Genomic DNA, 12,132 nt, shown 5'->3' with positions numbered 1-12,132 from the left:
TGATCTATAGTATGGTACCTGTTGCAGGGCGGTGGTCTATAAGTACAGTACCTGTTGCAGGGAGGTGGTCTATATTACGGTACCTGATGCAGGGAGTTGATTTATAGTATGGTACTTGTTGCAGGGAGGTGGTCTATAGTATGGTACCTGATGTGAGCGGTGATCTATAGTACAGTACCTGTTGCAGGGAGGTGATCTATAGTATGGTGCATGATGCAGGGAGGTTGTCTATAGTATGGTTCATGTTGCAGGGCGGTGATCTATAGTATGGTACCTGTTGCAGGGCGGTGATCTATAGTACGGTACCTGTTGCAGGGAGGTGGTCTATAGTATGGTACCTGTTGCAGGGCGGTGATCTATAGTACAGTACCTGTTGCAGGGCGGTGATCTATAGTATGGTGCATGATGCAGGGAGGTGGTCTTTAGTATGGTTCATGTTGCAGGGAGGTGGTCTATAAGTACAGTACCTGTTGCAGGGAGGTGGTCTATATTACGGTACCTGTTGCAGGGCGGTGATCTATAGTACGGTACCTGTTGCAGGGAGGTGGTCTATAGTATGGTGCATGATGCAGGGAGGTGGTCTTTAGTATGGTTCATGTTGCAGGGAGGTGGTCTATAAGTACAGTACCTGTTGCAGGGAGGTGGTCTATATTACGGTACCTGTTGCAGGGAGGTGGTCTATAGTATGGTACCTGTTGCAGGGCGGTGATATATAGTACGTTACCTGATGCAGGGAGGTGGTATATAGTATGGTACCTGATGCAGGGAGGTGGTCTATAGTATGGTTCCTGTTGCAGGACGGTGATCTATAGTATGGTACCTGTTGCAGGGAGGTGGTGTATAGCACGGAACGTGTTGTAGGGAGATGGTCTAAAGTATGCATGATACCTGTTGCAGAGCGGTGATCTATTGTGCGGTACCTTTTTTTCAGGGTGTTGTCTATTGTACGGTACCTGTTGAAGGGCGGTGATCTAATATAATAGCAGGGAAGAACATTAAATAACTCAAAAATATCTTTTTTGTCAAGCACTTTATCAAAACCTTAAAATTCTATAATTATAATAAAGTGTTATAATTATATTTTGTCTGTCCCAAGTCTGAAAATGTGAGGATTTCCCCCCTATATTGTTTTCTTTGGTATCTGGTAAAGAAAACCCTTAGTAAACATCTCAAACATACACCAGTATACTATCCGCACGCTAGATTGACGTTCCGCCTTCTTATTCAAATAAAACAATGACCTACATTTTTACTTAATTGATAAGTTATGTTTATAATGAAAGTCTTATTGACAATTTTTTACAATGTTTCCAAATCGGCAGCTCTGCTTGAAACTTCTTTTTAAAGGATTTTCAATTTCAATTTCGGTGTTCAAAAGGAGCGAGATCGTAGTGTTTAGAAGATTTTGCAATGTAATCTACTGATACACTTTACAATTACACGTTTTTATAACTGACAGTTGGCTAATGAAAATTAAAACCGGAGATCGGGTTTTAAAAAAAACATAAAAGGATACACATTCTATTCCCATACTTTTCCGCATTTTACAAAAGGAAAATTTTACAAAATGATAATTTACAAAAATGTCCTTCTATTTACCATTTTTTTTCTCTAGATTAACATGTAGATGTGAAATATATAATTTAATTTAAGAATTATTTTATTCAAGTATATAGATACATTGTCTGCTGTTCAATCCATTTCAATGATTGAAATGGATTGAACAGCAAGCATAATGCCTATTTATGTTCTCTCCTGTACTAGTCAAGGTATTATATGAGTAATTATATAATTTTATATAAGATATATACATATATATTGCAACTGAATTTTGTATAATAGATCAATATTATAAATAGCATTGGAAGGAGATACAATGCAAAAAAAATTAACAAAACATGTGAAATATATACGATTGATATGCTTATCCATTACAGAACTAATATATGTACGAGTTAATATGTAACCGTTTGTAAGCGAGATAACTCATACCAGCATATGGAAAGATAACTCCTGCCTGCCTCCCTGTAGGCGGTACCGGATAGTCACAATCGTTTCGGAAGGCCGACTGGGATCTCTGAAAGGCTCCTTTTTTGTCTATAACGCTTCTCCCCGGGGTTCCATCGTATTCCGGTCGAACAGCTTTTTCCATGGTTGTTACCGAAACGCTTGTCACTAGTTGCTTTAAAAGATTCCGACCAAGCACAGACTTTAGTTTGTACAAAACTGGAAAATCATAAACGTTTCTGAACATTTATAACATCGATCAACGTAAATAAAAAAAAAATAGAGGTCAAATTCTAGAACATGACCACCCCTTCCACCTAAAAAAAATAATGGTTAAAAGACAACTAAAATATATTACTCAGGTCAAGTTCTAGAACATTGGTATATCTCAGACTATTTGGAGGTTTACTTTTATTTCAGATATTTTGACAAAACGAATGATTATTTCCATTTATTGGTACATAATATAATACATGTAGCCTTTAGTCAAACTCTCTAGTATTAACACACCAGGGGTTTTTTTTTATACACGCGCAATTTGGGCATGCGAGCAATTAATAAAGTAGTGGTCTAGATTATAATATAGTGATCATTTAATAGGATTTCCTTGCATTAAGGAACCTTCCGATACATACTCAACTACATTGTCTATGCCTTCACTGAGTAGGAACTTTAAACTTTTTTAAACTAAAGATGACATACACATATTTTGCAAAGGGTATAGCACCACAACAAAATTTGCATTAACCATTACTTAAATACACGCTTCATTGACGATTAAGACAGATGACAATTTTTATGCAACCAAGAGTCGAATAAAAACAACGATTTGATATGAGCACAAACAGAGCTCCATACATATTGTGTACCCTTCTAACATATTAGCATAATTATAATCTTTACCTCAATATAATGTTTCCTACTACAGACTGAAAATACTTTTAAATGCCACCGGAGCGTTCAGCTAAGAGTTCAGCAGGTCCCAGCGCTGGTGTTATTCTGTATGAATATAGGTGTTGCACAGTTGAAAAGATCTGACTTTACTTGTACTTTGTAAATACCAGCCATTGTTCAACACTCCGTGCCCGAGAAAAATCTATGGAATAAGGTTTCAGTGTTTAAATCTTGGGCGCCTGTAAAGTGCGAAACGAAATCGAAACAAAACGAAACGAAACGAAATCAAACGAAACGAAACGAAACAAATCGAAACGAAACGAAATCAATCGAAACGAAACGAAATCAAACGAAACGAAATCAAAAATCGAAACGAAACGAAACGGAATTTAAACTAAACTAATATCAATTTTGACTACATAAAAGTTAAAATAAATTCATTGAAATAAATTTTTGAACCATAAAGTATAACTACCTGACGTGTATGTTTCAGATTGGCGCTGTAAATTTTTAAGCCGATTATCCGAAATTTGCAAAAATTATATAATTATGTAAATAAGTGATGTACATTCCTATACCTTTTAATGTTTCTAATTTGTTTCATTAAATGATTAAAAAGATATTCAGACGTTTTGAGAGAGAGAGAGAGAGAGAGAGAGAGAGAGAGAGAGAGAGAGAGAGAGAGAGAGAGAGAGAGAGAGATGCCTTAAAACTTATCAGCGACATCACATAGCAAAGTATATACGCAAGTTTGGGAGAGAGAGAAAGAAAGAAAGAGAGAGATAGAGATATGAGGATGATACTAAAGTGGACATTCTAACATCAATTTTCTTTCTGTCGATTTGAAATATTGTAAAAACGAAACGATCGAATACAATGTGATTTAGAGCATACTTGTTGGTTACCAGTTTCTAACATATAATAAGAATTGTTGTAATATGTATAGCATGAATTTGGACGTCGTAATTTGACAAAATTAACTTGCAATATAAAGATGATTATACTGTAAACGTATTCTAAAACTGTCTTTACCCCTTTGGCTATGTATTCTATTTTGCGTTTTTGGCGGAAAACGGAGTCTGCAAAATCAAGTACATTGCCAAATGTAAAATATATAAGTACATGTAGATAAAAAGGTAAATTCAGAAATGCGCTAAATCAAATCCATGCTAAATTATATTCCGCCAAATATTGTACACCCTAAATATAGTGCGTTTACAGTATTTACGGAGACATTCCAACTACACGATTTTTTTTTTATATCGATATGAAATATTGTAAAAATGATTCAAATACATTGTGTTTGCGTGTGAAAGGGAGAGAAAGAGAACAGGTAAAAAATCTCTTTATATTGCACTTGAATTTTGTCAAACTACGACGTCCAAATTCATGCTACACGTTCTTATTATATGTCAGAAACTGGTAACCAACAAGTATGCTATAAATCACATTGTATTCGATCGTTTCATTTTTACAATATTTCAAATCGATAGAAAGAAAATTGTTGTTAGAATGTCCCCTTCAGTATCATCATCATAGCTCTATCTTTCTCTTCCAAAACTTGCGTATATACTTTGCTATGTGATGTCGCTGATAAGTTTAAAGGCATCTCTCTCTCTCTCTCTCTCTCTCTCTCTCTCTCTCTCTCTCTCAAAACGTCTGAATATCATTATTATCATTTAATGAAACAATTAAGAAACATTAAACTGTAAAGGAATGTACATCACTTATTTACATAATTATATAATTTTTGCAAATTTCGGATAATCGGCTTAAAAATTTTCAGCGCCAATCTGAAACATACTGGTAGTTTTATTTTATGGTTCAAAAACTTATTTCAATGAATTTATTTTCACTTTTATGTAGTCAAAATTGATATTAGTTTTGTCTAAATTCCGTTTCGTTTCGTTTCGATGTTTGGTTTCGTTTCGTTTGATTTCGTTTCGTTTCGATTGATTTTGTTTCGTTTCGATTTGTTTCGTTTCGTTTCGTTTGATTTCGTTTCGTTTCGTTTCGATTTCGTTTCGCACTTTACAGGCGCCCTTAAATCTTCACGTACTGAGAGCTGAATGTCCGTGGCCAATGGAGGACTATATTAATATTTTTTTTCTCTATTGCATAACGATATGATAAAAAAAAATTAAAAGTCAAGTCAAAGGTAGATTTATAGAAAACCACGTCTCTCATTTAAGGTAGATCAGATGGGTTTGACATCCAGCCTCCTTAAATGTATACTATATATCTTACATGTACATTCTTTTTACTACTGTAGGTAGCAGCTAGGGTATTTTACACAAACGGCTAATAGATGCATATTTTCAAAATTCAAAATTAACCGGGTAAAAGAAATGTTAATTCAAACATATTACAATACATGTGTAGGTGTGAAACACTGAAAATACACGTATACAAGTTCTGTTTCATAATTTATAAGAATAGGTTGATAATAGTATCATATAAGCAAAGGTTGATAACAAATTGTTTATGTAACTTACAACTTTTCACAAGCTCCGGATGAAAGCGAGAAATTTTCAACGATTTAACTCTCTAATAAGGAAGATCAATCATCTCAACCATCCGGTTGTTATTTGCAATACATCTACATAATATACATGTATGTAAGCGTTAAGGTCAAGGTTTTAATTATTTTGTACACTCATACATGTACATCGGTTTGTGGGAGTGAATATATCGATCAGTATGTACACATTTTGAAACTTCTTTTTTACAGTATAAATTTTGTCTGGCTTATTACCTGAATAAGTTACCGGTCAGCAGAGGATGCTCACTCCTCATAGGCGCCTGATCCTGCCTCTGGGGTTTTCCAGAGGTCCGTGATTGTTCTGCTCTGGACTATTGATTGAATAACAAATTTTGCACGGATGTTTCTCCGTTTTTCCCGATCATGATATTTTCCCCAATTTACAACATTGTCCCCGATAATGACGTTTTTACTGAGATGACAAAGGGCGCACGGCGGGTGTGACCGGTCAGCAGAGGACGCTTACTCCTCATAGGTACCTGATCCTACCTAAATCTATTTGGAGGTCTGTGTTGCTCTGCTTTGAATTTGTATTTCGTTTTATGGATTTTTGAGATGGTTCACTGTTTGTTATTGTCATTTTTTCATATATAACTCCTGAAAAAATACTGCATTGCCATGTTTTGATGTTGTCGATGATCGTGTCGACACCTGTTTAACAGACTTGAGCAACAGAACATGAACACACCCCCCCCCCCCCATTCCCATCCATTGTAACCATCTTAAGTGTGTTCTGTAACTGAACTCATTGAATTTAAATTGAATTGAATTTTTATTTCTAAAATGTGTAACCTTGAATCACCTTTTTCATTAATTTAGGGGACTCATTGTTGCAACCATCACCAATTCATGAAATGGGAAACTCATACATACCCACTTTCTCTCTACAAATGCCATTAGTGTTCTCGTATAGTATACTTGTATAATATCCTAACGTAGGTGAAACACGCGGGAAGATGATATGCAGACGAATTTATTTAATAGACAAACGACTGGTCGAACAACGCATGCTTATGACTTTATCTAGTAGACAATGAAGTCCTTTGGGTAAAAGATGCATTATGGATCTATATCAGTTTGTTATATGTTTTAGTTTTGCTCTCTGTGGACCAAAGACACAGCCTTTGATGTAACAGCTATGTTTTGTACTACTCTTGCCGGTTAAAGAGTACAAATGATCTTTGGAACATTTCAGTATTTCCTTATTATAAGATATCTCAGCTTTTCATGTTTTGATTTAGTTTTGATTTGAAATGTATGTATTGAATATTTCTAAAGCTCGTAGAACCGAAAAATTTTTCAACAAGTTCGTTTTGCGGCCTATAAATCCTTAAAAATCTCAAATAGTATTTTCCCCGTTGAAACCTAGTATACGAATCAACCGACTTAAATCTACTATTTTGATAAATGTTGTTTTGATAATGGTGTTACTGTATCTTTCATGATACGGTGTCACAAATAGAGGAACTACTAGTTTTTGTCCACATTACATTGTAACATTAGAGTAATTTGAAATCAGAAGAAGAACATTTACAAGAGACACAGGGGCCACGTCGCTAACCTGGGCAACATGTACAATTGCCAAAATTATCAAATGTATGACATGTTTGACTACTGCTGTACATGTCATAACCACCTTTAACCAACATCAAAAATTGTATGTTAACTTATTGAATCTCCATTATTTTACAGTTAAAATACAAACGTTGCTATATGTGGTGCTGACATCTAGATTAAAAACTGTTAGTAATAAATATTTAATCACATTTGATTTGTCTTAGAAGTGTATTCTAATTTTGGAACTATCACCTTAAATATAAGCAAAGCAATTAACATTCTTAAATTATATCTTTTAAAATGTTTTGAATTTATAGAATTGAAAGATAGTACCATAGTTGATATATCTTTGTGAAAGAAATACTCTTTCTCTCAATCTGTGTGTATGTGAGTGTGGGAGGGTTATTCAAGATAACTGGCAGGAAATATATGTTTTCATATAAAAATTCTCGCCTGTAATCAACCAGAGCTCTCTGTGTAAGTGAAATGGTGTCAAAGTATTATAATTAATATATGTTGCCTGGATGTTGAGTTGAACCCTTTCTGCTGTATTATAATTATCTTTGATTTCAGCACAGGCATTGAGAACTGCTACTCTTGCTTAGCACACCAGATGTTAAGGCAGAGCTTGGTAGTTGCAGAAATTTGCAAGTCTGTCGACACAGTGAAGCATTCTCATATTCAACATATTTATTCCACATTTTACCCATCACATTGAAAACAATGGCGGTCTGCTACACAAAAATAGAGGATACGTCTAATAAAAGGATGTTTCTAAGCAAAGCTTTCAATGTCACGGGAGGTATGTATAGAATGTTTAAGAAATAAGATCAAAATCATGTTATACACTGACCAAAGCAACATAAAATCATATTTTAAATTGATTTCATCTTATACGTAGGCCGCAGAACGACCTCTTAGAGAGTGGTCCATTGCATCTAAAGAAAAATAATTCAAAATTCAGTACGGTATGATCTTGTTGATATTTGGAATCATCTTGCATTAGTATTACAAAGATTGAATGTTTATTTTTAACACGCGTATATTTTTTTTAAAATCATAATTGATTTACTCTTCTTATTTCAAAAAGATTATATCCGAAATCTTATAAAGATTAAGCTGCCTAAATTTTTACTTGCTTTCTGCATTGTCTACTCCTTTCATTTTCAATTTTTGTGATTAATTTTGCTTTAAAACTGAAGCACAGAAATGATGACAATTAATTGTTGTTATTACATAGATTTAATGAATGGAACGAGAGATTGTAATCAAGGCATCATCTAATGACATTTATTGATGTATAGTAATGAAAGTGCAATATCCATTAAAAAAGTAAATTTTGCTTTTGGTAAAGAGAAAACACAAGATTTATTGACATATGAACGGTGATTGAAGCAATGCTTTCTTTTAAACAACCTGCATCTCTTCAAACAATTGAATTAAAATTACTGTAACAAAAGTAAAAAATATTGTGAGTTTTGGAAGTCAGCGATTATTTACACCTCCATCCATCCATCCATCCATCCATCCAGCTGGCTACCTATCTTGATATGACGTAATAAACATAAAACAATATACCGGTAGTTGTGACAACATGTCTTGATTGAGGGTTGACTGTGTTTGACCCGGATGTTGGATCACGGTTGACAGGTGTCGCTTCATTGACTGTCTGATAATCTGCAACAGAAAAAAACACAACATTAATCCTTTTGAAATAAATTTCAACTGAAGTCAGAAGAGATCATCTTCGCTAGGCAAGGGTTTTCGGTCCACTCCGTTACAATGAGATGCAGAGTGAACAGAATACCCTTGGCTAGCGATTATGAACGACATGGAGACATAAAGTTTAAAATGTAATGAAAATGTTCCAACAATGATAGAAGTTTAAAATACATAAGTTCAAAATAGGAATACATAAGTTCAAAATAGGAGAAAGAGTTTAAAATTGATAAAGAGGTAAAGCGCACTTACTTGACGATTTTGCTTACACTCCGACGTTTGCAAATATCAGACATATTGAGTTAAATTAAATTATAAGAAGCGAAAATAACACAATTCAAGGGGTCTCATATATATTTTTTTCATAAAACATCATTAAAATCTTCAGAGCTTGTTAATATTAAAGATAAGAAAATAGTATACAATAAAAAGTTGGACACTTGATTATTTGAACCATTTTAAACCAAAGAAACTCGAATAGTAATATGTTTTTCGGGTATTTTTCAGTATACGTTAGCATCGAATTAATGTTGGTTATTATAAGCGTGAAAGGCATCTACGCTAGCCAAGGGCTTACTATCCAGTCTGCTCCTGTAGAGGAGCAGAGTAGATCGTAAACCACTGGCTACCAAAGATGGACCTAGTGGTAACGCGTAGGTCTATTTGATGATTTCGCAGTCGCTGGATTGATTTCATTATATAGTAAATATATATTTTTTCCTTTTACTTAAATCTTAATGAAAAAAAACCCAGTATAAATTGCATGTATCTCATCTGTTGTTTTTTCTTTAAAATTCTCTCGTTTAACTCTGAGTATGAGCACACTCCATTTAAACTAATCTCTTCATAAACACCGAAGCGTGATGCGCTATTTACATTATGCTGGAAGTTATCACGGTTCAGAATATCAACCTACATTTCATTTGTGCATACGTGTGCCAAATTTTTTTTTTTTTTTTTTTTTTACAAAAAACAACAGGTAAAATCGCGAACATAATCTGCCAAGCGCTTACTACAAACAAAGCAACCTTACAATTATATCCAAGTCGATATATTGATTTCAAATTTTAAAAAGAAGGGAAAAAACACTTCATTTGCAAATATTGAACGAAAAATTGGCTTTTAAATTGTTCATCTTTAATTTGGATATGGTCTAGTGCGATTTTGAGCTCGTGGATTTCTTTGTGTACCCATTAACACGACCTACCTGTTGACAATTCCCGTGAATCATCGAGGGGTGCTGACAGACAGGTAGAACCCTGGAAGTTAGTAATCGTTACATTGGCGTTACTTAGACCAAGTTCCTGTAGCGCAGCTTTCTCCATCGGTCCTATGACGTTCTGCTGACAACCCTCAACAACGTTTGTGTCCACCAGGATGCAATCTCGATAGAAAAGACTGCCCTGAACATTGACATTCATGTCAATTCCAACTGCGTATGAAAAGCAAATTTCAGTACCAAATGATAAGCAAAACTCAGTGTTCTGCTAAAATTCATTTGTTTTTTGCGAAGGAGTGATTATAGGAAATTAAAAGAATACGCACGCAGTTTTGTTTGGATATTTGCCGTTAGATTCCCTCTCATATCCCCACATATGAACCTTTTCTCATCATGACCACTGGGCTTTTCTGGGCATGATACAATAGTCGCATTTTCCAAATTCCCATAGTTCGCCTTTGTACATAATGGATCGGTTGGCAATTTTACGAATGATGCATAAAAACTACTTGATTCCATATGAATGCATTTAGAACAACGTAAATCTGTATCGAATAAAATAGCAAAAGAGAAAATATCAATTTGTTTTCTTCAAATCTACATTAAAATCCGCCATATTACCTTATTGCAAAATTTGTAAATGCGGAAAGTTTCAGATTAAGTCAATTAGTATATTTTGTGAATATGATTAATACTTTCCCTTTTATAACTCCACATAATTTTAAATCCGATTGCTACAGGAAATATGCCCAAATAATTTTTCATTTACGATGCTTCACAAACATCATTAACAGAATTGATTTTAAAAATTCATGAACAGATGGTGTTGATATTTAAACTTTCACTTTTATAATTGGAGTGAAATGCAAATTCTATACATAGAAAACATAATAGTGCAAATAGATCTAGCAGCGGGCTATTGTACATCCTAAATTACATTCCTTGGATTTTAAATGATAGAAAATTGACTCCTGTAAACAAAATTTTAAGCGAGTTTGTTCTTTTTCTGCAGAGAGGACGCAGATAGGAACATTTAGAGGAACACAAGAAACTTTTTCAACAATCTTAGTTTTGGCCAGAACTTACCTAAAGACCAACAGGTCGAAGTCATGAGCCAGAACGAGTAAGTTCTCAATAGTAGAACCAAAAATGTGCTGTGGTAATCCAACTCCATCGTTTCTGCACTTTTTCCGGAGCACTTTTATTCTGGAAAATTGATTTACTCCACTCATGCAATAGGACGAGGTCGATATTTCTATAGTTTTCAATTGCTACTTGTTGTCCTCACGAATAGAAGCGGAAGGAATGCACTTTGATCTAATTATAGACAACAAAATGGCATGACAAGCCCTGAATGCACTAATGCAACTTGTAGTTTTTAAATTGATATCAAAAGTTTCATATGTGCAGGATGTTTGCACTTGAATATACTATGAAAAAATTTAAATGGTTGAAAAAAACTTCTGGCAGTCAGATACGTGTAACAAGATACTTAAATAATATAGAGCTCTCTAATCATATTAAAACTTTACACGACAATAGATATACTATTAATGTAATTATAACCCCTGCAAAAAAGTTTTGGGGGTATATGTGTATCAGCTTGTTCGTCAGTTTGTCTGTCTATCCTTGCAATCGTGTTCGATCTAGATCTTTTTTTTAATGGAGGAACATGTATTAAGTTCCTACTTCACACAAAGATCACTCATGACCTGGGGTGTGTATTGATTTTGACCCAAGATCATTTAGGCAATGTAAAGGTCACTAGAAAGAAAAGTGCATTATATTTGTCTGATTTATATCTTTCTTATGGAAAAATATCGGAGAGTTCTACCTTACACAAAGATTGCTGATAATCTGAGGGTGTATTATGATTTTGGTCCAAGGCCATTTTGAAAAGTTCAAGGTTACCTGAAGAAAAAGTTCATAGTTTGTGTCCGGTTCTTATCTTTCATATGAAAAAAAACCCATTGCAAGTTCCTTCTTCACATTAAGATTGCTTATGATCCGAAATCGACCCAAGGTCATGTGTGCAAATTTAAGGTCATTGTCAAAAACTCATTAATCTTGTTCAGGATATTTCTTGTAATGAAAAATTATTATAAGCTTAATTTGACACAAAGATTGCATGTGACCTGAAATATATCCTGATCTTAAGCTTTGGTCATTTGTTCAAGTTCAAAGTCACTTGAAG

The 12,132-nt window shown here is 34.2% G+C and overlaps 2 protein-coding genes and 1 long non-coding RNA gene across 5 annotated transcripts in view; 1 reads left to right on the top strand and 2 right to left on the bottom strand.

The window, feature by feature from the left end:
* LOC105321344 (glutathionyl-hydroquinone reductase YqjG) overlaps positions 1-3,081 on the bottom strand; it is a 47,294-nt gene extending 44,213 nt beyond the window's left edge. Inside the window, exons 1-2 of one of the 3 annotated variants that reach the window (XM_034461761.2) lie at positions 2,911-3,081; positions 2,064-2,182 (exon numbers count right to left, since the gene is read on the bottom strand). In XM_034461761.2, the coding sequence (XP_034317652.2) occupies positions 2,064-2,152 (89 nt within the window). In that variant the 5' untranslated portion in view covers positions 2,153-2,182; positions 2,911-3,081. Of the gene's footprint in view, positions 1-2,063; positions 2,247-2,910 lie in introns of those variants that run through there. The other 2 variants (XM_011419609.4, XM_066087193.1) reach the window with 2 other exon arrangements.
* A 2,317-nt stretch (positions 3,082-5,398) lies between these two features.
* On the top strand, positions 5,399-11,079 carry LOC136276129 (uncharacterized). The gene is made up of 3 exons (XR_010714572.1): positions 5,399-5,918; positions 7,574-7,802; positions 10,951-11,079. It is a non-coding gene; the product is annotated as an uncharacterized lncRNA (long non-coding RNA).
* LOC105321345 (uncharacterized) lies at positions 8,224-11,166 on the bottom strand. Its single transcript, XM_034461764.2, has 4 exons — positions 11,025-11,166; positions 10,265-10,483; positions 9,927-10,151; positions 8,224-8,677 (listed from the first exon to the last, which is right to left on the bottom strand). Exons 1-4 carry the CDS (start codon positions 11,110-11,112, stop codon positions 8,541-8,543), a joined length of 669 nt encoding a protein of 222 aa, XP_034317655.2. The 5' UTR covers positions 11,113-11,166; the 3' UTR covers positions 8,224-8,540.
* Positions 11,167-12,132: the final 966 nt, after the last annotated feature.

This window comes from Magallana gigas, chromosome 6, assembly GCF_963853765.1.
Source record: "Magallana gigas chromosome 6, xbMagGiga1.1, whole genome shotgun sequence".
In the NCBI taxonomy this organism is placed as follows: Eukaryota; Metazoa; Mollusca; class Bivalvia; order Ostreida; family Ostreidae; genus Magallana; species Magallana gigas.
This window is presented reverse-complemented; position numbering and strand designations above follow the sequence as displayed.